The sequence below is a fragment of the Onychomys torridus genome, chromosome 6 (genome assembly GCF_903995425.1).
Source record: "Onychomys torridus chromosome 6, mOncTor1.1, whole genome shotgun sequence".
Taxonomy (NCBI): domain Eukaryota; kingdom Metazoa; phylum Chordata; class Mammalia; order Rodentia; family Cricetidae; genus Onychomys; species Onychomys torridus.
Genome location: NC_050448.1, coordinates 9,865,808 through 9,893,245, shown reverse-complemented (window position 1 = coordinate 9,893,245; position 27,438 = coordinate 9,865,808). Strand labels below are relative to the sequence as shown.

The window sequence follows — 27,438 nt, the reverse complement described above, 5'->3', positions numbered from 1 at the left end:
CTCCTCGCTCCACGTCAGAAGGAACCGGGCGGAGCGGCCAACATGGCGGAACGCAGGCGACACAAGAAGCGGATCCAGGTAGCTCGGCGGGCCGGCGGGGCCGGGGCCTGGGCGCGCTGGGAGGCGGAGGGAGGCGGGGGACACGTCCCGACGGGACGGGCGGCGGCGGGGCGTCCCCGCGGGGTCGCGGCGCCCGGACGGGCCCGAGGCGGCGCGGTGCGGGCGGCAGCTCGGCCGAGGGGTCTGCGGAGCGGCGGCGGGGAGGAAGGGAGGAGGCGCGGCGCTCGGAACCCCGCGGCCGGCCCCGCGTTCCTGCGGCGGCGGGCCGGGCCTGCGCGGGGAGCCCGGGGCTCCGGGGCCGCCCGACCCTGCCCCGCTCTCCCTGGCGCTCCGGAAATTCAGGCCACGGGAACTGGGGTAGGAGGAGGGTGACCCGAGGCACCGCGGCCGGTTCTTTGTGCCCCCCCACCCCCGGCCTGCGGACTCCTCTCCCAGATGTTGAGTGGCATCTGCGCTCTTCCCTCTCAGTAGTTCTTTGAACCGAACCGTCTGCTTGACGCTGGCCGGCATTCTTCCCGGCGGCGACGCGATGTAAACAAACCCTGCCCGGTCGGTGCTGCAGTGAGCTGGTGGCAGCCAGGAGCCCTTCCCGGGCCAGCTTGTCAGTCTCGTGCCCTACATAGCATCCCTCCCTCATCCCATGTGAATGTCACCTGTGCATCCCTGCCCCGCCAGCCTCTCCCAGGTGTTCGTTCTTTAACGTCGCTGTGTGTTAAACACCGACGTGACGGAGGACTGCCTCGGGAGCTCTCCCAGAAACCCGAAGGCGTAGTAAGTTGATGACATGTCCTAAATTGTTAATTTATCAATCACAAGTTGTTACACTCATTCTTGTCTTTCTGTTCCTCGCTTAGGATGAGCTTTTCTATATTTTTCTGTTTTCGTTGTATATCTATTTGTAAAGTTTTATTGATTTATTGGCCTACACAGGTCTTTGAACTATGTAAGTTAAAGTTTAAAACTTTCCTAAAATATTGTAGGAAAGATATCAGTGTTCAGTAAGTTTGGAATTTGGCAGGCATAACAAAAATAATTTTGAACAGGGTACAGCAGAGAATTACAAGCCTGTCCAAGTTCACATATGTCTTTACACCAAAATGTCAAGACAGTAGAAGTTTCTAATTATGCTATTCCTAGGCTTTTGAAATTTAGTATTGTGGTTTAACGTGGATAGTCATTTTATTACAATTTGTATTGAGACTGTCAAATTTGTACCTCCTGTACTCCTTGTATTTTCCTCTGGCAGTACAAATTTGTACTTTTTTTCTCTTTAATACACATTATTTTACAGTTTTATCTGCTCTTCAATATTGTCATAAAGGTGATAATGTACTTTTTAAATAGCTGCTCATATTTCAGTTATGAACTTAGGTTAAACAGAGGTAGGTAGAGAGGCTTTATGGTATAGCCTAAGGTAGTAGCCAAAAGCAGCAATTTAGTCATCTATACCTGGTTGTACTCCAGCTCCACCAATTAGCAAGGACTTTGAAGTTTTATTTGTTTTTTTTTCCCCCCTCAACTTCTGCATTGGTAAGGATTGTTTATCTTAAAAAAAAAAAAAAAAAAAGAAAAGAAAAGAAAACTTTAAGGTTGTAGAGTTGGTATGAAAACATTAAGTAAATTAATGACTTATTAAAAATGCTTGGCACATAACCTCTTTCTTGCCCTCCTTCACCAGAATAAAGAAATTAGGTTAGATTATATTGCTTTTTGTTAAGCACTCCTTAATAAGCTTAAAAACAATTAACAGCCACCTATTCAGTAAATTAACCATTAGTCTTTAAGTTATATGAAGTATGGCTATTTACTTTCTATGTATTTGAGACTTTAGTTATTAAAAGTCAGCCTGGTATTATGAAATTAAAATGTTTTCCCATCTAGATTTATTTCTATATGGCAGCATAGAATATTGGTGAAAGATCTTACAGTACTACTATAGTGCAGCCCAACAAAATTTTTAATGCTTGCTTTTTGGTTATGTGTACATGTGTGTCTGTGTAGTTATGTGCGCATGGGTCCAGGTGCCGGTGGAGGCCAAAAAGGGATGTCAGCTTCCATGGAGCTAGAGTTACAGGCTTCTTGACAACTGGTGTTAGCCTCCAAACTGACATCTTCTGGGAAAGAAGTACAAGCTTTACCACTGAGACATTTCTTCAGCCTCTTCCAACTATCCGAGGAGGCAATTCCTCAGTTCTTTCATTCCTGTCGAGAATCAAAAACTCTGATCTTGGCATTATTTGAGATAAAAAGATAATGTAATGACCAAGTTCACAGTTTGTTACAGCAAACGCATTTATATACTAACTGTTGAGTTTCCTCGTGTTACTTGATATTTTTGTTTAGAAACGATTTTCGGTAGATTCTGACCTTGAATGACAGTGGCTTTTTTGAGAGGGAAGGGATATTTTGATACAAACACTTAAGTTGAGAGTTATGTTTTGTTTTGCTTTTATAGCCAATTCATTTGCTTTTTCCAGGACAGAATAATTTTAAAATCTGGTGCCCCAATAGAGCCAGAAGTAAGGGGGCTGTTAGAATATTTCTTTCTGTGACTCAGATCGGGTCACTGAAACCTGGAGTGTACATGTTAGTTGATATTGTGTTGTAAAATTTTAATAACTGAGATTCTCTAACTAAAGAAATACTTAAAAACAAAAAGTCTTGTTTTTAAAAAAAAGCAACTATGTATTTTAGGAAATATAGTGACTATAGATTCACAAGGCACTAGAAGCATGTTTTAGAATTCTGGTATCATAAAATTTAAAAATTGAAAAGAATTTGATAGAACTTATTTGGAATTCTCTATCCTGAGTTCCGTCTCTGGAGCTGAGATGGCTCAGGGGCAGAGGCACTTACTTGCCTGATAACTTAAGTTTGATCCCAGTGTGGTAAGAGAAAACTGGCCTCTAGAATTGTCCTGAATTCACATGCACATGCTCACAGACCCACCCAGTTTAAAAGAAAAAAAAAAAAAAATACGTTCAGTCCTCAGTAGGCTTGGAGCTTACAGATCTCCCCCTCATTTTCCTGACAAACTGATGTTCAGTGAGGTTGTGACGACTTGAACTAGGGTTGCCTTTTAAGTTAGTCAATTAGATTTAGACTAGTCATCTAATTTCCAGTGCAGTATTCTTTCCACCTTATCACTGACTAAAGAACTAAGTTTTGAAATACTTTAATCCAAATTACTTTACATATATGTATTTAATTTAGTGTATGTCTGTATCTTTGTGGAGATATGCGTGCCTTGTTGTACCTGAGGGTAGAAAAAGGCATCGGATCTTCTGAAACTGGAGTTGCAGGCAGTGGTAGGCCGCCCAATATAGGTGCTGGGAAGAATGCTAATGTGTATTCTTAACCACTGAGCTATCCAGCTCCCCAAATTCTGAATATAAAATTTTACAACAAAGATTTAGTGTGACTTCCTGCTCAGAGACTCATTCCATATAGTATTCTGCTTGTATATAGAAACTAGTTCAGTTTGGAAATCTTCAGATGGTTTCTGTATCTTAGAACTTGTAAAACTTCCGTAGGTTATTTTTGTTGTGCCCATCTGTCTTGCTGGCAGTAAAATCTGACATATCATGGGTTTATATGCCTCATTTCAGGAAAGAGAAGAAAAATGTTTGCAGACTCCAGGTCTGACTTCTCAGGACCTTCTGAAGGACAAAGAACCTAGAAATCCAATCCTCAGTCTGAAAATTCATCCTCTCCCACCTGCCAACATACAGGGCTTAATAGAGAATTTTATAGCACATAGCAAACCTGTTGCCACAGGAAATATGATAGAAGCAATTGGAGAGGGTCCTGCTGTTGTTAAGCTGTCTTTATGCAATAATTTATTCACGATTTCCTCTAGTTTTCAGAATAGCTTTAACCTGTTTGTATTTTCATAAACATTTCTACTACTTTTTTGTGCCTATGTTCAAATTTACAATGGACAAACTAAAACTTTTTCTTTTTTCTCTATTGACAGACCAGTAAGTTTATTTCTTTTCAGTTGTAAATTATTTGAAATTCTGTAAGAGTAAATAAAGCCCGTGGCTTGCTCTGAATTTTTTTCCTCCAAAAGGCTACAAATGGCAACTTCTATTTCATTATATTATTTAAGTATTGATATATTCTAAAATATATTAATTAAAATCTTTCATGAATGTTCTACCAGTCTTCCTAAGTAATTTTGGGCTGTGATTACCAGCAACCAGTAGATTGGTATTTTGCAGGAAAAGGCAATTTAGCCTAAACTTGTTGGTTCTTTGCATCCTCCTTCAGAGACAACTGTGAGTTAATGGGATTAAAAAGTCTTTTATTTGAGAATTGGTGAGCTGTTTTTTGTATGTTTTACAAGCATTTACTAATACTCTCAAAAGACTTTCACTCCTTGACAGTTTAGTGCAAAAGTTCGGAAGATCTTCTCTTCACAGTAAAAGGAACAAATAGGGGAGCTAGTTTACTATAGTCTAGTTTATAAACAAGGTAAGTATATTTTATGCCCTGTTTAGGCTGCAGCAGGGCAGTCACACAGGACTTCCCATGTATCCATCTTCTACAGTCTTTGCTGATGCCACTCTCTGGCAGCAGATGCTCCAAATAATAGATTTTCATCAACAGCTGTCTGTAGTAACTAGTATCAGTCACTGGTACTTTAGGAGAGTACTAGTAGACAGCTGAATTCTGTGTCCACTTGAGAAAGTTACTCACTTGTCACTTTTTCTGTCTATTGTTGTTTACCAAGGAAAATACAGAGTTGGGGGAAAAGTTGATTAACTCAAAAGTGAAATTTAAAGAATTTTTACAGATACTTAACAGTGTCTGACTTCTTATAACAATCAACTTTTCTGACTTCTTATATTTTGATATTTAACCAGATTTTACATGTGATGCCTTGATCAGCAGTCAGGAAATTAGCACATTTATCTGTGCTAAGGGTTTAATTTAAGGATCGTATACCATGCCTAAAATGATGATTGTTCTCTAGAATCACCTTTCTTACACATTTCCTTAAAAAAATGAATAAATATGTTGAGCATATCCATCCCAAGTCCTCCAGATCCCTTCCTACCTCCTTACCCACCCAACTTTGTGTTTCCTTTTTACTGATTAACATAGAAATCTGACATTTTGTATCTACTCATTTCACTTACCTTTACCATTAATCCTATGTACTCTACATTTGGAATGTTTCAAATATAAATATTTCCTTCTGATTCTTAGACCAATATGGTGTCACATTTATTCGACTGTTAACAGTAGTCTCCCAACTACTTTTCCTGCTTTGTATGTTTTTTTCCCTGTTGCTCTTGCAAACACTCATAAAAATAATATTTGTTACTTTCCTGTTTCTGTTCTATTAAAAAACATAGTGATCTTTCTGCTCCTTATGGAATAAAGTTCAATTTTCTCAGCTTGCCTTAAGGACTCTATTCTCTCTGTACAAATTTAGCTTCCTAGTACACTATAACTGATTTCTGTTAGAGTCAAGTCTTGGCTCATTTTCAGCTGCATTGTTTATTGTTGTTCATTCAGTTTACTCGGAACTTGTCTTTCAAAATCAAGTTCTCTGTAAGACACTCTTTTTGTACACTGATAATTTCACTTCTACTTTGTGTAATTCTAAAATATTTTTATTTATTATTCCTTTGGGAAAACTGCAGTTGCTGTTGGGGTATTTATGTAACAATATACAATTATCCTACTGTACTAATATACATTATAGCATCCAAAGATTATAAACACTCGGAAAGTATGTATTTGATTGAATGGATGACTTAAATTTATTGAGACATCCTTATTTAGTCGGTCTTCCTTCCTTTGATTTCAAGTCAAGTTCATCCTGGTAACAAGTTACCAGTTAAATGGATAAACTTTTAAGTTGACAATGGTTGCACTGAATGAGGAGAAAATATTTAGTATATGTTGTTGTTATTATAAAATAGAATTGGTTGAACTTTTAATTTTTATTGCCACAAGTAATTATAGCTGGGGTAGCTGAGTTTGTCATAGAAAATTTGGGAACAGAAAGAGAAGAAAAGACACAGGAAAGGATACAGCAACTTTCACAAAACTGTTCTTTGTTACTGCACTGCCATTAATAGGAATATCCCTTTCAGCATTTCTCTTTTTGCCATAGTCTTGCCGGGGAAGAGAAAGTCCCAGACAGTGTCTGTGTCCCCAGGGAAAGGAAGGGACTCAGTGCCAGTCATCAGCACTTCAGTTCTTCTGGCTGCTACTTTAGGTTAATTAGAGAATTCTTACAAATTGTCATCCATTGATCGGAACCATGTCTTTGACTGTGGTTATAACATTTATGGCACCTCTCTCTACTTACTGTGCCATTTAGGCAGTCATTATTGGCAGCAGTCATTATTGGCGGCATCTTATCTTTTAAATTATTGCTTTGTGAGTATTAAAAGATGCCATCCAAAATTGAAAAAGAACTATACAAAATAGTTAACATACTGGAAAAATAGTCTAATGATCTGTAGTTGAGGCCAACATGTAGGACAGCCTTTGACCCTGTCAGTATGTATTTAGAAGACATTATTAAGAGTGTACATTTTTTTTCTTTTGTATGTTATCAGATCTGCTCCAAGGAAGGTCTGAAAGCAAGCCCTGTATAGCACTCGAAAAGATTTACAGAACAGATGTGCAAATTACTCCATAGAGCTTGAATTTATCACGTACATAAGCACACTAAATTAATATTCCTATGTTGCAGGAAGTCGGTGAACCTTCAAAAGAAGAGAAGGCTGTAGCCAAGTATCTTCGATTCAACTGTCCAACAAAGTCCACCAATATGATGGGTCATCGGGTTGATTATTTTATTGGTAGGATTACATCTCTAAAGTCTTACTACTGTACAAATCCTTTTTTTTTTTTTTTTTTTCCAAGACAGGGTTTCTTTGTGTAGCTTTGCACCTTTCCTGGATCTCGCTCTGTAGACCAGGCTGGCCTCGAACTCACAGAGATCCGCCTGCCTCTGCCTCCCAAGTGCTGGGATTAAAGGCGTGTGTCACCACCTCCCTGCTGTACAAATCCTATGAAGTTACCTAAGTTAAGATATGTAGACGTTATAAAAGAGCTTCCATGTGTGATTTTTAAAACTGAGTGATGAGCAGATGGCAGTTGATTATCGTAGTCTTTCCTTTTATAATTGAAAATTAAAAAGATAAAGTGCTTTATAATTGGTTTTGCTGGAAATTTTAAAAGTAAGATTTATTTTCAGTATTATGAAATACTACCTTTTGTTCAGATAGTATGATTACAAGGGAATTAACTAGGTCTATGTATTACCCATTCCACCCCATGATAAGCTGATATCATCTATAATATATATAGCCCATAGCTTATAAATGATGGTTGTATTTTTCTGTCTTATCACTTAAACCTGAATTTCTCTATACAGAAGGAATTCTTTCTTTTATGTTATTAATGATTTTGTTATTCATTAAAATTTTTTAAAAATAGACGTGCTAATCTCTAAATCTAATGTATTTATTTGCTAGTCATAGTAGTAGATTGTTCAGAGTGATTCTTTGGCAAGTTATCATAACTTGAGAATTTCTATTACCACTGAGGGAAGAAGGAAGTATTTGGGGCTATTTTTTATTGCGATTATTCAATGATTGATGGTTATATATGAATATTTTTGAGAAGACTTTGTTACGAACATTTCTTGTTTATTTGCCAACATTGCTGTGAAGATGCTTATTAATATATTTCATGGATTGGCCTTGTAAAGAACACTTATGGTAGTCATTATTAGACTTAATCTTCTATTCTGTTTTATTTCTGTTGTCAGAATGTTGACATTTATAGCATGGTTTTATTAGATGTAATTACATATACTGGATTTTAAATAACAATTTCTTCTGTAGCTTCAAAAGCAGTGGATTGCCTCTTGGATTCAAAGTGGGCAAAGGCCAAGAAAGGAGAGGAGGCTTTATTTACAACCCGGGAGTCTGTGGTGGACTACTGCAACAGGTAATGTTTGCTGTTAGTCATGTCAGCTGTGCACATGGTTCTGAAGCCTTTTAACTCCTTGTTATTAACTAGGAAGTGTTATATGGGACCTGGATTTTATCAGTTGAAATACATTCATTCTCAGACTTAGTATCATTTTAATTGTGTGTAGTTTGTAGTTATGTGTATTTGCCAGGGCTACTAAATGAAAGAATCAAGAGAAAAAGCTTAGACTTTGAACAGGTTCTGTGTGAGAAATGGTCAGAGCAGTTTTTTCTCCAGATCTTTTCCAGGGATGGCTATTAGCTCTGTTATCCTTAGGTTTTTAGTGGCTTCTCCGTGGACTAAGCCAAACTTACTTGCTGTTTTCAGTAATTGCTAATACAATATTCCTCTTAAAATCAAAACAGCTGCACTGTCTTTGTAGTCTCTCCTTGAAGATTCCAAGATAAAGTACGTACACCTTGGGAACATACACGTTTTTCATTTAGTTAACTTTTCTCCGTAAAGAAACTTGGTAAAGAATTTATACCTAGAAAGCCAAACCAAATTACCTTCCTCTTTCTGTTTAATAAATAAGAGCATACTTACTAATCTGTAAAATTAGCTAAATTTTGCTCTATGGTACCAAAGTTTAACATCTGAGTATTTGAGATTTTTAGATTATAATTTTGCTTGGGAGGTACATACAGCATTTAATGATGGCTGTGCTTAATAACACTTTTTAAGTATTTGCCATCTCCCAGGTATAGTGGACATGTAGAGGCAGGAAGATCAAGAATTTGAGGTTATTCTTGCCTACAAAGTGAGTTGAAAGCCAACCTGGACTGCTTGAGATCCTGTCTTTAAAAGAAAAGAAGGCCAGGCGGTAGTGGCACACGCCTGTAATCCCAGCACTCAGGAGGCAGAGGCAGGTGGATCTCTGTGAGTTCGAGGCCAGCCTGGACCACAGAGTGAGTTCCAGGAAAGGTGCAAAGCTACACAGAGAAACCGTGTCTCGAAAAATCAAAAAAGAAAAAAAGAAAAAAAAGAAAAAGAACATTATTCATCTGAGAACCCTCTTTAAAAACTGTTAAAGTGAATAATTATCAAATACTTCTTAAAATTCTTAGTTGCTGAATGACTAGAGATGACCAGCGAGCATTTCAGAAACAAGTTTTATTTTGGGAGTAGTGCTGAACTAACAATGATACAGTTTATATTTACTGTCTTGTACAGTAATTTGTCTGATGAGAATTTCAAAATACCAACTTCCCTCTCTGCTTCAAGGGGTGGGTGTGGGGTGTTGTAAAAAGTTGAGAGGTACTACAGCTGTAGGAACTGGGACACAGCCAAGTTAAAAGTCTGTCCAAGGTCATACAGCAGTTTGGGCTGAAGCTCAAGGTAATGGGGAATTTATTGGAGCAAAAGTTAATCACCTGCCAATATACTATTAAGGATATTAAATCTGTGAGCCTAAATCTCTTAGGAGAGCAGCCAGTATTAGTTCACATATTGTGGCCTTTTAGGAACCCTAATACTTTGTTATATGACAAGTTTTAAAAGATACTGAGGCTGAAGAGATGGCTTAGGAGTTAAGAGCCCTTGCTGCTCTTGCACAGGAACCCAGTTTATTTCCCAGCACCCATGTGGCAGATTATAACCCTCTGTTACTTGTAGTATGAAATGTTAGAAGGTCTTATTAATAATATCAAACCTAATGCCAGTTATTGGAGTGAATGCTGGAAGACCAGAAAAGCAGAACAAGCCATAGCCACCTCACCTTGCCAGTTCCTCAGCTGATCCTGTTTCCTCAGACTGGAAGCCTCTGAGTCCTTATCTAGAATGAATCTCAGCTGAATTGTTGCTCAAAAGCCTAAAAGCTTAACCAGCTCTAGTTCCTGGTCCTCACGAGGCCTTATATACCTTTCTGCCATCACTTCTGGCATTAAAGTCGTGAGTCACCATGCCTGGCTGTTTCCAGTGTGGATTTGAACTCACAGAGATCCAGACAGATCTCTGCCTCTGTAATGTTAGGATTAAAGGTGTATGTGCTACCATTGCCTAACCTCTATGTTTAATATTGTGGCTGTTCTGTTCTCTGACCCCAGAGAAGTTTAATAGGGTGCACAATATTTTGGGGGAACATAATATTGCCACAGTTACTCCAGTTCCAGAGGATCTGGATTTTATTGGTAGGATTACATCTCTAAAGTCTTACTACTGTACAAATCCTTTTCTGACCTGTGAAGACACCAAGTGCACACATACAGTGCACTTACATAGTGCAAGATATTCAACATACACATAAAAGTGTATCTTTAGAGAGAGAGAGAGATCTGGAACTTGGAAAAAGTCCCAGAGACAAACTCTGAATTATAAGTTATTCCTACTCATATCCTGTTTTTGTTCTTTCTGCACTTAAATAAAGGACTGGACCTAAGATGATATCAGCCACTTCTGATATAACCATAAAGTCCTCATCAGGACTGTTCTCGTGGTTCCTGCCCAACTGTAGAGATAACCACAGTAAGACTTGTCCAGTTTCATTTCTAAAGCAACTAAGTGGAGTCTGAGGGGAAATGCTGGAGTGGAAAAGTTTGTGCGTGTATTTTAGGCATATTATCTTTTTCTTAAGATTTAGTTCTTTTTATTTTATATGTATGAGTATTTGCCTGCATATGTTTGTACTGTGTACCTGGTACCTGTGGAGGCTAGAAAAGGATATCAGATTTCCCTGGAACTAGAATGACAGATGGTTGTGAGCTCCTTGTGAATGCTGGCAACCAAACCCTAGACCTCTGCAAGAGTAACAAGTACTTTTAATTGCTGAGTCCTCTCTCCAGTCCCTGTGGTGTCTTTTAGTCTATGCTTTGTACCCAGGGTTCAGAGTTTTCTTCACCCTAATTTCAGTGAGACGTCGTATCACCAGCCCACAGTCTAGCATCTCCGTATTCTCTTTACCCTTGTTTGTTTGCCACAGTCTTTCTCCGGTCTGCCCTTTCTGGGGTGCTAACTGGCCACTTTCCCTGCATGATTCTCTTTTCTCTCAGGTCCCCCAGCCTACATTAACCTTTGTATCTGTGGTTCTCTCATCTTGAACTCACAGAGATCCGCCTGCGTCTTCCTTCCAAGGGCTGGGATTAAAGGCATGAAACGCCATCCCTCGTGATTTTATTGTTGTTGTTGGTTTTTGTGTTTTTGTTTTTTTTTTTTTTAATGGCTGGGTAATATTCCATTGTGTAAATGTACCACATTTTCTTTATCCATGCGTCCATTACTGAGCATCTGGGTTTACAATTTCTGGCTGTAGAGCAGCAATAAACATGATTGAGCAAGTGTCTCTGTAGTAGGATGAAGCCTGCTTTAGGTCTATGTCCAAGAGTGATCTAGCTGGATCTGGAGGTAGATTGATTTCCTGAAGCACTGCCACGCTGATGTATTTCCATAGTGGCTGTGCAGGTTTGCACTCCTACTAGCAATGGAGGTTCCTTGGGTAGGGCTATAATGTTAGAAAGAAAAATAAATAAAAAACAATGAGATTGACTTACTATGGGATCAGCTAAACTTCTGAACTCATTAGATAATTGAATGAGATCTATTTTTAGTGGTTTAAGTCTAGGGAAGGAGCAAGCATAATAAATAATCCAGTAAGTTAGTAGATAAGTGCTGTGGACAAGATAGCAGGACCTGAAAGGGATGAGGTGGGCTTATGTGTTTTAAGCAAGTCAGAGAACTTGAAAGAAGTAAGAGTGAAACAGAAACTCACACGTTTTGGAGGAAGAATACTCCCGTCATGGGAGCAGCCTTTGAAACTGCTGACCTAGGAATACACTGTTGTGCCTCACGTAAGGCACATTTTTTAGATTGTTCTTGTGAGAATCCTTGTCAGGGTGCAGAAATGTTGTCTTAGTATATATAATCATCATCGCTTAGTTGAAATGAAGATACTTATCACAGCAGTAGACTGAATGAAGAAGTACGTGTCCAGAAGTAACCCTCCGTAAAAGAGCTGAATAGTACCAAGCAGTCGTAAACACACTTTTCTCTGCTGACATGTCTTAAGTAAACTGTTTTCCTCTGTATTATTTTTACTCTTGCAATAAAAACATAACATTAAATGAGAATGAGTCTTAATTACTGTCATTGTGTCTAGAGACTGTGGGTAAGTCTCAAAGCAGTAACGTCCTTTATGTTAGTTCAAGAGACAGAGTTTTGACAGCTTTTCATAGTCTGATTGGCTATTGGGCCTTTTTCCTTTGTGGAATATACTTTTGTATATACTTATTATATTTCACTATATTTTTCCAGAGGCTTACTAATTGTAATTTCTTTTATGAATTGCCAGTTCATATCTTCCTTTGCTAATTTTTTGGGGTCTTGATATTTTTGCTCTTTTAAAAAGTTTGTGTCTTTGTAATTGATAGGAATTGTAATACTAGAATTGTCACTTTTCCCCAAGGCTTTTAAAGAAACAGTTTTTTCATCGGGCTCTAAAAGTAATGAAAATGAAGTATGATAAAGACATAAAAAAAGAAAAAGATAAAGGGAAATCTGAAAGTGGGAAAGAAGAAGATAAAAAGAGCAAGAAAGAAAATATAAAAGAAGAAAGGACAAAAAAGGAAAAAGAGAAAAAAAAAGATGGTGAAAAGGAAGAGCCCAAAAAGGTACGTTTCCCTGAAGTTAAACTAAAACATTTAAAATCATTGTGGGGACTGGAGAGATGGTGCAGAGGCCCTTCTTCAGGGCACCCAGGGTCCATTTCCAGCACCCACATGGAGGTTCATAACCTCTATTAACTCCAGTTTCAGGGATGTCTTGAGAGCTCTGCATGCACGTGATGCAGACACATGCAGGAAAAGCACCCAAACACATAAGTGAAAATCATCTGTACACATGATCTTTACTGGCCTGTGATCATAAAGCCTTTACAGCTATGGGAGACAACTGTCAGAACCGTTTGTAAACACTGAGCTTAAGGGGTTTTGTTAGTGTTGAAAAGAGTCAGGAGTTTTCACCTCCTGAATGTCAACAGCTTTTGTTCCTGAAGTGTTTTATTCTACTCATCTGTCTATTCATAGGAAGAAACTCCAGGAACTCCAAAAAAGAAGGAAACTAAGAAAAAATTTAAACTCGAGCCACATGATGATCAAGTTTTTCTGGATGGAAATGAGGTGAGATTAGAATATTGAATTTGAATATGATAGAATTCCAGTTTTTCATAGAAAATCTTAGAAGTATATTTGATACCATCACTATGTAAAGAAATGATTTAGAAAAATGTAATAGTACATTTAAGTACATGAAAATAACTTTCAAAAAGATCTATACTTTTCTAGTGTACTTTTTGGTAGAATCTGATTTGACTGGGTATGAGTGATATGAACCCTGGAATTACAATAGCTTTAGTACAGGATAGATGCTGATTTCTTCCTCATTAATATTCTCTAGGGGTAAGCAGTACAGTCAGGATCCTCCATGGCAGGCCCAAGCTCCTTTCTTTTTTTCTGTGTTAGAATCTTCTTGCCAAGGTGCCTCATGGTCGATGATTGTTAACGTGTGTGTGTGTGTGTGTGTGTGTGTGTGTGTGTGTGTGTGTGTGTGTGTGTTTTCGAGACAGGGTTTCTCTGTGTAGCTTTGTGCCTTTCCTGGAACTCACTCTGTAGCCAAGGCTGGCCTCAAACTCACAAAGATTTTTTTTGCCTGCCTCTGCCTCTCGAGTGCTGGGATTAAAGGTGTGTGCCACCACCGCCCAGCGATTGTTAAACTTTAAAACTACATTCACAGAGAAAAAGGAATGAGAGGCACACACCTTTCTTTTTAGCAAACTATCTTCATACTTGCATGCACTTTTTATAGTAGGGGTTTAATTTGTCCGGTTAAAATGCAGAATTACTATTACTATCAAAGAGAAGAAGCAGAATGGCTCAGGGGGATCACCTACTGATCTCTGGCTCTTCAACAGTGTCTCATCAGAAATAGCTATTGAGAAGCCTGAAATTTTGAACATTGCTACTGCTTTGTTGAAGGAGATAGTTCCATTATACCTTTTGTAGTGAGATTTGTGTGGTGATGGCCTTGCATAAAGACTGTTATGGTAGTCACTTAACTACTGTAAAAATAGTGACTATGCCCTAGCTGCTGAACTGTTGTGAATTTCAAGATATATTCTTTCTTGATAAGTTTAAACCAATTATCAGATATGCAAAAAGTGATTCCTGGGGCTCTCTGTTTGAAATTCTGCAGTGGGAAGAGCTCAGATATATTGAGTTAAGTGTTGAGCATATCAGTATGTGCCAGATACTTCACAGGTGCTGGAAATGGTATAGTAAAATACAGTGAAAGCCTCTGCAGGAAAGCTTTTATAGTCCACTAGGGACATAGGCACCTAAACATCTTTCTGTATTACATTGTAGTAAGCATTACTGGCATGAGAACATCTCTAGACTTAAAATTGGGAAATGTCTCTTTAAAATATGGGGTTTTCGGGTTTTATTTAGTGATGACTAGCAAAACTAATGTTTGTGACTAATTCCCGGGGAAAATGTAAACAGTAAAATAGAGGTTGAATTGGAACCCCAAGTGTTAGAAATACAAATAAATCAGAAAAACAAACAGTAAAAGGTCTTTTTCAAAATTGAACTAGGAAATGGAAGACTATTGTAATTTACAGAAATGGAGAGCTAAAACTAAGAGTCTTTTAATGGATGAGTATAACTGTGATCTGAAAGGAAAAGCTCTTAGTGTGTTAGGAAGTCAGGGTTGCCTTTGAGGAGCTGCTGTGTAAACATTACTTGCTAATGTGACTGCAGTGTAGAGTAAACATTACTAATGTGATGAGAACTTTTAAGCACTGAGGTTTTTTGATTCTTCTAGGTTTATGTGTGGATCTATGACCCAGTTCACATTAAAACATTTGTCATGGGATTAATTCTTGGTAAGTAGGAGGATATAAGTAGCTTTTCAGTATAAGCTAGCATTTAGAGGGCAAAATGTAGCACCCCAAAGGAAAATATTTCTAAATTTAATACAAAGTAAAAACTGTTTAAGAGGGAACTGTTTAAAAGGATACTTTACATGAAATTAGAATATAAATAACTAAAATTATTTGCAACAACTAAAAGACTTTTAAGAGATTAACTTGGTAGAACAACCTGGTTTAAAAAAAAAAAAAGATAAATGTAGCTCACAGAGGAAGAAACACACTGATCAGTCATTGTGAATAGACTTAATCGTGTGCCGGGGTCTGCTGACTCCCCATGGGACACCTTGGTTTGGGGGATGTGGGGATGTGGGGTGACTTGGGAGGGAGGGCTGGGAGATGGGAGGAGCGGGAGGAGGTGGGATCTGTGGGTGGTATGTAGAGTGAGTAGAAAATTTCTTAAGGGGGTGGGAAGACTTAATCTAGGAGCAAAGATTAAGGTTACAAAAGTTAACAGTGAAAGTCCTGGGGGAAGGGAAACACACTCCAACAATTGATATATTCTTTTTTACCTTTACACAGGCAGTTGGGCAATACCTTTCAAATTATAGATGTAAATACATTGACCCTGTAAGTCTTGCAGGAATTTATCCTATATTCACCCATTTTGTGCACACAGTTGAGCACGGGGTATGCACTTACTTGTTTACTATTTTAATCTACATACTTCAGACTACATTTAAAGTAAACAGTCTAGCACATATCGTTCAAATCTTAATGCATGCATCTTTTGACCTACCAATTACATGAAAAGAAGTCACTGTTCTGCTTTTTCAGTGTTATTGGGTTTTGTTGGTGGTTGCAGTGCCTGGGATCAAACCCACGGTCTTACACATGCAAGGCAAGCACTTCACCACTAAGCTACATCCCAGCCTAGATAACTGTTCTGTTGTGTAACCCAGTCCCCGCAGTATACATGTACGGGTATATTTGCAGGATATTGTCTCTTTTCACATAAAACTGAAAGCAGCTCAGGTTCCTCAGCAGAATGAAATAATGGCAGTGTAATAGAATTTTATGAAGCATTTAAAGAATGAAAAGAGAAAACTGCCAAAGAGTGGGAATTACATAAGTTCATTTATTTAGAAAAGATTATTTGTAACTAATTGTTTTATTGCACTTTAGCAGTCCCTGGGGGTAGAATAAGCTTAGTAGTGTTTACTGATGAACAGTGGGACAAAAACTGATTTCATCTTCACTATAACCTTTCACTCATTTTTTTATATGGGTATTAAACTTGTACATGTATTTTTTTTAAAGTTTGGGGGCAAGATTGGGTGGGAAAGAATAATTAAACAAATTAGCAAAAACAGATACTAGTCAGTAGAATGTTATAGGATCCCATTTAGAGAAACTTAAGTAAGAATTGAAACTGAATTAACACCAAAAGGATAGTGCTGTAGATTGCTTACAATGTGATAGTCACTCTGTCGTTAACTCCTTCTGATATCTCATTCCAATAAGATCAAGTAGTTATCAAATACAAGGTAAATTAGCTTTGGCAGGTATACCTAGTTTACACATGATAGCCCGGGAATTGAATCCTGTTCTTAATGGTAAAGACCTAATAACCAGGCTGCTCATTTCTTAACAGTTTTCCCTGAGGTCCTACTATAATTGAAAAGAAACTAGAGGTGCTTATATGTAGTTTCCCTAACCACAGTGCCTATTTTTTAAGAGTCTGTGACTCAGATTCCCCTGGGGAGGGCTAGGGAGGAGTCTTCAGAATTTTGAGAGTAGGGTATTATTTTGTTGATTTTTGTTGTTGTTGATTTTGGTTTTTCTAGACAGGGTTTCTCTGTGTAACAGCCCTGGCCGTCCTGGAACTTATTTTGTAGACCAAGCTGGCCTCGAACTCACAGAAATCCCCCTACCTCTGCCTCCCGAGTGCTAGAATTAAAAGTGTGCACCTCCACCATCCAGCTCGTGTTTTTTTTTTTTTTTTTTTTTTTTAAAGCTTCCTTACTCCTAATATTTAAAAAAAAAAAAAAAAAAAAAACTTCAAAATGACAATAGTTGGTGATTTAAGGAATAGTTTTAATTTATACGGTAATTTTTATAATTAATGTAATCTGGGCTTTTAAAACATACTAACCTAGTTTAAGAACTATATAAAGTGAAATTGCTGATAATTCATCATTTTTATGCAAATGGAACTTTTTTGCTTCAGGGATTTAACAGTTTCCCCCTAAGAAAAGAATGTGTTCACTGTTAATTGTAATCAAGCCATTAAAGTATTTGTTGCAAAAGCTTGAATGTTCTTGTCACTTCATTTCTTGCTCCAGTTATTGCAGTGATAGCAGCCACCCTCTTCCCTCTCTGGCCAGCAGAGATGAGAGTCGGTGTTTACTACCTCAGTGTGGGCGCAGGCTGTTTTGTGGCCAGCATTCTTCTCCTTGCTGTTGGTAAGTGGTTAATGTTACTGATCTTGGTGTAAGGTAGGTACTAAGCACTTAGACTTAACCCAGAGCTCCAGGGAAGCTGAGTAGCAAAATTAATACAGAGAAGTCAAGAAGTATGGGACCCTCCCGTCTAGGTCAAATCTCAGAGCTCAGACCTGATTACATTGGCTCTGATCTGAGATTTGCCTATATCTTTTCAAAACTTAATCTTGTATTAATATGGCATTTGATTAATGAACATAATATTGTACAGTATAAAATACAATTTATATATGTGTGTGCATGCAGGAATTATTAAATCAGGTTAAAATACCCATTGCCTTGTTTAGCTATCATTTTTTATGGTGAGACATTTGAAATTTACTCTCAGTAATTTTGAAATATATATTTCTATATTTTAATCTGCATTTAGTTTATGTTTTAAAATTAGCTATAATGAAGGTTTGTTTTTGCAGTGGTGAATCATTAGATATTTGAGGTAAGGTAAATGTAACTTGTATTAAATATTTAAGTTCAATTCATGTATTCAGTTAAGTGGTTCTAAACAATTTGTTTGCCACTTTAGGGACAATTACAACTTTTCACTTGGGTACCAAAATTAATTCTAGAAATTAAGGAGCTAAATGACTGAAAACCAAATAGGAAAACAAAGTGAGTCTTTTTTAGCATTCAGAATTATTGAGATCTTTCATGCCTTTTTTTAAAGACAGTATCTTACTGTGTGAGAACAGGCTGGCCTCAGACTCACAGAGACCCACCTGCCTCTGCCTTTCCAAGTGCTAGAATTAAAAGCATGTGCCACCACTCCCAGCCAAGAATAGTAAGTACTACTTTATAGAAAAAATAAATCACCCACAGTGTTGATCTAGTTTCTGTTGTTGAAAGACACACCTTGGCCAACATTGACTAAACTAGATGCATACTCCAATAGATAATTTTTATTTTTGTAAAGCATCATTATTATAGTGCTAAACAGTTACTCTATTCACACCTTTCCCCTGGTCACCAGGGTATCCTGAGTTGGGGCCACCACCCACATGAACCCAGGAGTTCATCTGCTAATTTTCAGTCTCCCATAGTGACAGGACTCCCACACACATACACACACATTTTTCTGGGATCCCTGACTAAATGAGCCCTTTTCTACCTAACTGACTTTTTTTCATTCCTCTAGCTTAGTCACCTTGAGAAAAATCCCTTGCTGCTTCTGCAGACAGCACAGCACAGTTGTAGGCCAAGAAATAATAACCAATCCTCTATTAAACAGGTAACTAGTGTCAGTGTGATCCCTGTATCAAGGAGAAAAGTTGTAAACATTGAACTCACATTTAGATGCAATAAGATTGATGTCACCTGACTATATCAAACCAGTGAAATTTACAAAACTTCCTTGAAGTTTTTCAGCAAAGGATTCGCTCTACTCAATGAATTATTCTAGTTGCTATACTTTAATTAACTCAGTCACTATAATTTGTTAGATTGTTTTGACCTTTGAAATGTTGTTTCTTGAATTTTGAAAATATTTTTCCAGGTTCCCATGTATATAAATATGTAGTACAGATCAGAAGCAAACCCAACATGTAATTACGTGTGTGTGTGTGTGTGTGTGTGTGTGTGTGTGTGTGTGTGTGTGTATTATGACAAGGTCTCGTGTCTTGAGACCAAGCTAGCATCAAAATTGCTGTGTAGCAGAGGATGACCTTGAATTTATGCCTCCCTGTTTCTGTGTTCCAAGTGCTGGCATTACAGGCATACATCACCATGCCTAGTTTTGTGTGGTGCTGGGAATTAAATCCAAGGCCACTTCCTGCTAGGCAGGTACTTCACCAACTGAGCTGATTCCACCCTCCAAATTTTTCTTTGAAGTAGTTTTGATCTATGGCCTACTTACAAATCCTGTGTAAGAATTGTTCAGAAATCTTTTTGGTGTTTTTCAATATGCATGGTTAATATCACCAATTAAAATAAAACTGTAGCATTTTCTAAAATGTGGAGCTTTTTAAGATTGTACATGTTGTAATTTTCTGTGGTTCATTCTTTTATCTATTGCCGTATAAAACTGGAATGTTATTCTGTTGTGCCCAGTTTACGTGTCATAAGAAGTTCAGTTTTATTTACAACCTTTCTATAATTTTTTTCTTGGATTTGATAAAATATTTCACGTGTCTTACAAATTTGTGAATAAACTAAAACATCATAATTGTATTTGAGGGAAAAAAATGTGTTGCCTCTAAAAGTTACTCATCTCTTTTATCAGTGGAATTTACTTGTAAATTACAGATTCAAATATGCTTACCTTCTTTGTGTTATAAATAATTCTGATCAGTATTATTTGATATATTTTTATTCTCATGAAAATAAAAATACTACCTTATAAGAAAGATTATTTATAAATACTGCTTTATAAATTAAGGCATATCTAAAAACTATTGCCCTTTGATTTATCCAAAGCACAATTAATTAAAAAAGCATGGATCAGCTATTTTGTAAGGTTTTTTTTAAAATAGTTATATGTAATTTTAAAGAAAACAAAACAGACTGGTTACCCTAGAACATTTGTATAATCATTGTGACCTTTTAAAAAAGAAAAAAAGCCAGGTGTGGTGGCACACGCCTCTAGTCCCTGCACTCAAGGCAGAGGCAGGCAGATCTCTGAGTTTGAAGCCAGCTTGGTCTACAGAGCAAGTTCCAAGACAGCCAGGGCCACACAGGGAAACGCTGTCTTGGGGGGGAAAAATCATAAATCTGTACATAATTGGTAAATAATAGAAAACCATCTGAAATACTGAGGTTTCTGATAATATACTAAGCCAAATGTGCTTACAAAACCCTGCGACCCCAGCTACTTGGAAGGCTGAGGCAGGAAGATAGTCACAGGCTTTGGACAGTGTAGCCTGTCTCAGAATTTGAAAGGGTTGAGGATAGTTTTATGTTGCCTACATGACAGGCCGCCCCCGATTCAAGGCCAAGTACCCACGAAAACAACAAAAAAAGAGCTACTCATAGACTGTGTGTTTGAGTAGTCTTGCTGTGTTAGCATTACATTGGCCTGGAGTTTCTTTGGTTATTTCTTGTAGTTTTTAGATAAAATCCTGATGTGTAAGCCCAGACCTCCGAACACTAAGATTGTAGGCATGCACCACTATACCTAGCTTATATTTTAGATATATAACATTTTTCTTAATATTGAGGCAGTTGGTACTTAAACATAATTTACCTAATTAATAAAAGAAGAATTCAACATTAGAAATTTTCTAATGCCTGAATTCTTTTTCCAAAGCTGAGCTATCTTTTAGACAAGTTAGCACATGCTTTCGCTCCATAGCATATGTAAGGGTCCACTGAATTGTTTGCATTTACTTTAAAATGAGAAATAATAATATATATATTTCTCTGTATATACTTGTTCAGCATTAATATTTGCTTTTATAACATGTTGAATGTTGGATGTAGTTTTAGTATTTTTTTAATCAAGACAAGCACATAAGGACCAAGAAGTAAGGCAAATTGCATTTACCTTTTCATGGGTAGATTTCTTAATATCATTCATAACTCTTACTCACATTCTTTCTGTACACCGTGATCCTATGAATGCTTCAATTTCCATCTGACTACTATGTTTACTGAAGTACATCACAAAATGCATAAATCCTAAGTGTATGTCCATGAAACAACACCCAGATTTGAGAAAAAAAAAAAAATAGTAATTTTTTAAGAGTATCATTACAACATTTGTGCCCTAAGTTGAGAGCAGAATGCTCTGCTCTTACAATATTGTCACCTGCTAAGCTAGTCTGATTTTAAATATTCCTTATGGTGCATACATGCAAATAAAGGTAACTATTGTGTCAGTTCCTTATTCACAAACTCTCCCTGTGGTTGAGTCAGTGCTTGATTTATTCAGGAGAAACTTTTCTTCCCACAGCTCGCTGTATTCTGTTCCTCATCATTTGGCTGATAACTGGAGGAAGACACCACTTTTGGTTCTTGCCAAACCTGACTGCTGATGTGGGCTTCATTGACTCCTTCAGGCCTCTATACACACATGAATACAAAGGACCAAAAGCAGACTTAAAGAAAGATGAGAGATCGGAAACCAAAAGGCAACAGAAGTCCGACAGTGAGGAAAAGTCAGACAGTGAGAAAAAGGAGGATGAAGAAGGCAAAGTGGCAGCAGGAAATCATGGAACAGAAGGCTCAGGTGGAGAGCGCCACTCTGACACAGACAGTGACAGGCGGGAAGATGACCGCTCCCAACACAGTAGTGGAAACGGAAACGATTTTGAGATGATCACGAAAGAGGAACTGGAACAGCAGACAGATGGAGATTGTGATGAGGAAGATGACGACAAGGATGGAGAAATGCCTAAATCTGCACATGAAAAATCATAATCTGACTAGTTTGGGACTGAAGTGCGGCAGGTTGGGTTTTCTGTGTTGGGTGATCATCATAATGTACACATGACATTTGTAGCATTCTTTAAATCCATTTTCTGAAATGTATTTGACATTTAGTTACAGTCAGCCTTTTGTTTCGTAGGACACTGGTACTATTGGCACAGTCGAAGCCATTAATAACTTTATCCATCAGATTATTTTACAGTGAGTAGGCCTCATTTTGATAGTCATCAAAGAAACATTGTCTACAGTGACATTTAGATTAAGGGCATTTTTGATAGTTGTATGGCTTTTTACTGTTAGACTAATGGAAATCACTAAAGAAACTGCAGCATTTCAAATTATGCATAAGTATATAGCCATTTTGCAGTTTCTTTATGATGAAATGCTTAAACTCATTGTTCTTAGTAGTTATGCTTTTGTTTTTCTTCATGAAATTATACCAGAAAATTCCTTTTTAAGATTTTGAGTTAGCAGGGATCAAGAGCATTTTGTGGAAACAAACCAGCTAGTAACAGTGCAGTAACACTTTTAATTTAGCTACAAATTATCCTTTTCCAACTTAGGAAATTCAAACTGAATTGTACATTCAATCCAGAGAAAGGTGGTCATCTCCAACAGAAAGTGAAGAACAGTGATTGGAAGGTGAGGGCTCTTCCTTCCTCCCATCTCCTTGTCATAACATAAAATGTATTCTGTAAATAATTTACAAATAAAACATTTTATTTTAATTGTTACTTATTATTTAGACATTTCTCAACACTTAAATTTGTAAAACGAAAACCATGTAAGGGTATGTTTTTAGAGTTCCCGTAACCCACAGAACATCTGATCTTTCTACAGCAGCTTCAGTTATGTGCCAACATTCCATGTATTTTAATATGAGTAAAAATTATTCTTATTTTAAGTAAGAACAGACTTAAAGTAGCTGTTTGTACGCCTTAATGTTCATTTTGATTTTCAATCCTTACATCTAGAAATGGGGACTATGTTATCAAACCAGGAGGCACTGCTGTGAGAAACAATTTGCTGTTCTCAAATACCAATTAAAAATAAAGGATATAAAAGAAAACATAGAAAACCATTGGACTCTAATTGCTTCAAACTAGTTCTGCCATTTTATTTTTTTACACAGTTTAGTTACAACCTTTTTAAAAAAAATCTTGTCTACTTACAAGTATTCATTCCTTGGAGCTACAGTCTTACACACTGATAGTGAGCAGTAATGACTTTGCTTCAGTCACAGTGCTTTTGTTATAGTTAGTAAGTGGTGGAATACATAAGGTCTTCATCTTTAGGCTGTTTCCCCTCTGAGTGTTTGACTAAAAATGACTTTTAATTGTGAGAAAGTGCATTCTGTGTGTATTGAAATCTTAAGAAATATGGCTTGATTGTTTCCTTAGTCTTCCTTGTGTGTGGACAGAATTGGGGCTGTAAGTCTTTTAAGGTTTTTCTCAAAGCACTGTGCGTTGATTGTAGTGCCTGGGTAGTTTTCATCCATGTTTGCAGAGCCCTGCTACTTCATTTGCACAGTAAGGAAAAGGATAATTACAGCTTATGAACTTACCAGTTACAGTACATTAGTACCTTTTTGGGGCTGTGAAAATGGAACCAGAGTGTTTTATAACAGTAAAACTGCTTTGTTAACCTTTACTATTATGGTACCCAGGCACTCAGTATTTATGATTTATGTGCAAGTTCTTTATATGTCCTGTGTCTAGTCTAAAAAGTGAGGAATGCTAGCTACAAAGTCCACCCATATCAATATATGTGTGGATTTCTACAGATTACTAGTAACATTTTTATAAATATTTGATGACCTTTGGGGGGAATATTCTTACTGTAGTTAAATATGAACTAGAAATTTCAGCTTAATTTCTATTGTATGCTTCAAGGTTGAACACTTTAAACAAATACAAAAGTCTAAATGCTTCCTCTGTCCAAGTCTTCAGAAGTCTTTGTTGGCTAACTAAATATCCTTGTGTCCAAGCATGGAGAATTGTTTACAATAGCCAATGGAGTGGGGATTCCTAAAAAATGATTTCGTATGCTGCTGTTAAGTAGAAGCACAAAGCTTTTGAGTAATGTGGGATTTATTGTGGAGTGTGTGTATATTGGCCTAAGCAGAATTGAATTAATGAGGGCCTGAGTCCAGATGGAAGAATAGTGCATATGTGAATGTTCTCAAAATGAACGTATTATTATATAGGGTGCTTTTCCTTTTCCCTCCTACTGAATTCTTTAATTTTTAAATTATAAGGCCTTCTAGAGAATGTTAATTGATAATCTCAATGAATACTACTCAGAAAGTAATAAATTTTAATATATTATATTGAAATATGCATTGGTGGTGGATTTTGGTGTTTTCTCCCTCTGGTTTTATATTGTGAGAACCAATTAGCTTCTGGCTAGAAAAATCATGTCAATTCTAAGTTTGCTTTTTTAAAACTTTTAAGAATTGAGAAACAGTATGTACAGTTTTTCATTATGATTACATATTGTGATTAGCAAATCCTGAACCACCATGTCTAAGGGAAATATGGGGCTTGGCTTCTACAAGCCTCTGTTAATAGCATTTAATCAACCAACAGTAAACCTGTTTTAGCTGTCTGTTCAAAAGAGATGTTAACATATGTTATTGACTCCTTAACATTGAATTCATGACCAATAGAAATTAACTTCTGCCCAAACATAACTCTGCATCATTGTATTTTTGCCCTTAGGGAACATGAGATGGCATTTTAACATTACCTTTGGTGACCATTTTAAACAACATCACCAACAAAAAGCACAAAAGTGAAAAACAGATATTAAACAGCAAAAAAGCAGTGTAAAGGTATAGAAGAAGGTAGCTCTGTTCAACTGCCTCTGCCCCCTGGAATAGAATATATTGGTGAATCATTCTCCAATATTGAGTAGTGTCTTAAATATTTACTCTACCTGGAAATAGTTTCTAATTATATCATTAGTAAATTGACCTTTTTTTGTATGATAGCAGTATTTCAGGTCTATTCATTGATTCAGTAACACTGAGCTCGTTCATATGTCAGAATCTACTAGGCACACTGGTGAATGAAAGTCCAGTTCTGCACCATGCAGCTCCAAGCAGTGTGATGAGTGCCATGCAAGGATTTGCCAAATATGCTGGGGCGTCTTACCTGCCCAGCTCCTCTAGTTCTGCCCACTAAGGGAACCTGAATGGAAAGGAGCAGTGGGCTCCTGGCTTCTGGTGGGTGTGGCCCAAAAGTGTCACAGCCAGAAGTCAGGGAAGCTGTCTTGGCTGACAAAGGTCACCACTTTTCCTAAATTTCCTTCCTGCTCCTGTGCTGACTGACACTCTTGGTCAGGTGTTATCTGTTCTGATGCAACCTCATGTGGTTTCTAAAGCTAAGTGCTTCCTCTGTGGGCCCTTTAAGATGAATTGCTAAATGAATGCTCTTATTAATTAAAAAAAAAAAAAACCCGCAGCCAGATATTGGGGTGAATTCTGAAAGATCAGAGAAGCAGAACAAGCCACAGCCACCTCACCTTGATAACTCATAATCCAATCCTGTTACTACTAAGACTGAGTCCACTGGAATGGATCTCAGCTGAACTGCTGCTCAAAACGCCTCTAGTTCCTGATCCTCTTGCCTTATACACCTTTCTGCTTCCTGCCATCACTTCCTGGGATTAAAGGCGTGTGTCCTTCCCAAGCAAAGATGTGAGCTCTCAAGTGCTGGGATTAAAGATGTGTGCCACCACATGCCAGGCTCTGTTTCCTTGAGCTCACAGAGATCCAGAGGATTTCTGCCTCCCGAATGATAGGATTAAAGGTATGTGCTACCACTGTCTGACCTCTGTCTAATCTAGTGGTTGTTCTGTTCTCTGACCCCCAGGTAAGTTTATTGGGATGAACAATATATTGGAGGACACAATATATCACCACAGGCCCTGTTCCCACACGTGACAAAACCACTGGTGTCTTCAGAGTGTCCATATGAAGCCTTTTTCTGCTGGCATTAAAATCAGACAGCTATCTGCTTATCAGCCTCATTCGCATATCCCACCTTCTTCATGCAAGTGTATGTAACAGATAAATGCATTAATACACATGAACCTAGTTCAGAGTCGCTTCGAAGCTTAGTTACGTGGTTTTTCTACCCTGTCATTTTAACATGAAGAATACATCAAGTTTGCCATTTGAAAGAAAAAAAAAACTTTTTTTGTTTGTTTTTTGTTTTGTTTACTTTCAAGACAGAGTTTCCTTGTGTAGTTTTGGTGCACGTCCTGGATCTTGTTATGTAGATGAGGCTGGCCTTGAAATCACAAAGATCCGCCTAGCTCTGCCTCCTGAGTGCTGGGATTAAAGGTGTGTGCCGCCACCACCTGGCTTTTTTTTTTTTTTTTTTTTTTCAGAGATTTAATTTTGAGTGTGTAGGTTCCTGTGGAGGCCAAAAGATGGTGTCAGGTTCCCTGGGGCTTGAGTTACAGGTAATTGGGAGCTACCCAATGTGGCTCAGGTCCACCACTGAGTCCCCAGTCCCAGTGAGCTCTGTTATCATGGCATTAAAGGAGGAGAACGGGATATTTTTCTCAAGTCAAATCATCATACCAAAGCCTCATTTTTATTTTAAGGGAACACCTAGACCACTTCACATTTTTTGTACCATAGGCCTTACCTCAGAATAAAGTGTATTAGTGTTCTATTGCTGTGAAGAGACACCATGACCATGGCAACTCTTATAAAGGAAAACATTTAATCGGTTGGCTTACAGTTCAGAGATTCAGTCCATTATGGTGGCATGCAGGCAGACATGGTGCTGGAGAAGCAGCTAAGAGTTCTATATCTTGATCCAGAGGCAACAAAAGGTGAACTTGATGTAACTTGAGCAGAGGAGACCTCAATGCCCACCCCTACAGCAATACACTTCCTCCAACAAGGCCACCCCTCCTAATAGTGCCACTCTCTTTGGGGGCCCTTTTCTTTCAAACCACCACATAAGGTTTTTTTTTTTGGGGGGGGGGGGGGATTGTTCATTTTTTTGTTTTTTAGGCAGTGTTGCATGTAATCATGTGGCAAAGTATGGACTTTGATTATGATTTTGACTTAAGTAATCATATTTATCAGTGTGCCATTCCAAAAGCCAATGATACTTTATTTAATGTAATTTAATAATTAATGTAATTTAATCTTTAACATTCACATCATGCCTCCTCTGTTAACACCAGTAACAAACTTCAGTGTGTTTATAGGGTTTTAAGTATATTGTATCTTTTAGATAATAGTGAAGATTTTTCTTACAGCAACTTTTTTAAATAGGAGAAGCAGATCAGGCACCCATCCTGAGAGAATTCTTCAGTCATTTGGCTAACATCCCCAGAACAGTTATTGTAGCCAGGCACTATGTAATCGCCTAAGTCAAGGAACATGGACTCATGCAAATAGTTATAACAGTGTTGTGTGATGGTAAGAGTATCTGCGGCTTGCCTGTGCCATCACATAAATGAATGCCAGTGCAAAATAGGCAAGTCTGGGCAGGCTTTGCCTGGGTGTATCTTGATCTGAGAAGATGAGATAGTATTATCTCAGGTCAAAAATAGAGAAGATGCATCAAGATGTGTGTCTAGTTAGTGTTTCTAGGCTGAAATGACAAAAACCAATGTGGGAGGGAA

At 37.7% G+C, this 27,438-nt stretch overlaps 1 protein-coding gene across 1 annotated transcript; it reads left to right on the top strand.

Annotated features, from left to right (window-relative positions):
- Sec62 (SEC62 homolog, preprotein translocation factor) lies at nucleotides 1-24,125 on the top strand. The gene is made up of 8 exons (XM_036190072.1): nucleotides 1-78; nucleotides 6,779-6,887; nucleotides 7,938-8,043; nucleotides 12,464-12,668; nucleotides 13,083-13,175; nucleotides 14,878-14,938; nucleotides 17,269-17,388; nucleotides 21,311-24,125. The coding sequence occupies exons 1-8, from the start codon at nucleotides 43-45 to the stop codon at nucleotides 21,775-21,777; spliced, it is 1,197 nt and encodes a 398-aa protein (XP_036045965.1). The 5' UTR covers nucleotides 1-42; the 3' UTR covers nucleotides 21,778-24,125.
- Nucleotides 24,126-27,438: the final 3,313 nt, after the last annotated feature.

Bases quoted from the DNA above. Each gene is read 5' to 3' on its own strand.
- Sec62 (XM_036190072.1), top strand. From the start codon at position 43: ATGGCGGAACGCAGGCGACACAAGAAGCGGATCCAG. The intron at 79-6,778 runs GTAGCTCGGCGG...CCTATGTTGCAG, and splicing joins GACACAAGAAGCGGATCCAG to GAAGTCGGTGAACCTTCAAA. The intron at 8,044-12,463 runs GTAATGTTTGCT...CTTTTCCCCAAG, and splicing joins GTGGTGGACTACTGCAACAG to GCTTTTAAAGAAACAGTTTT.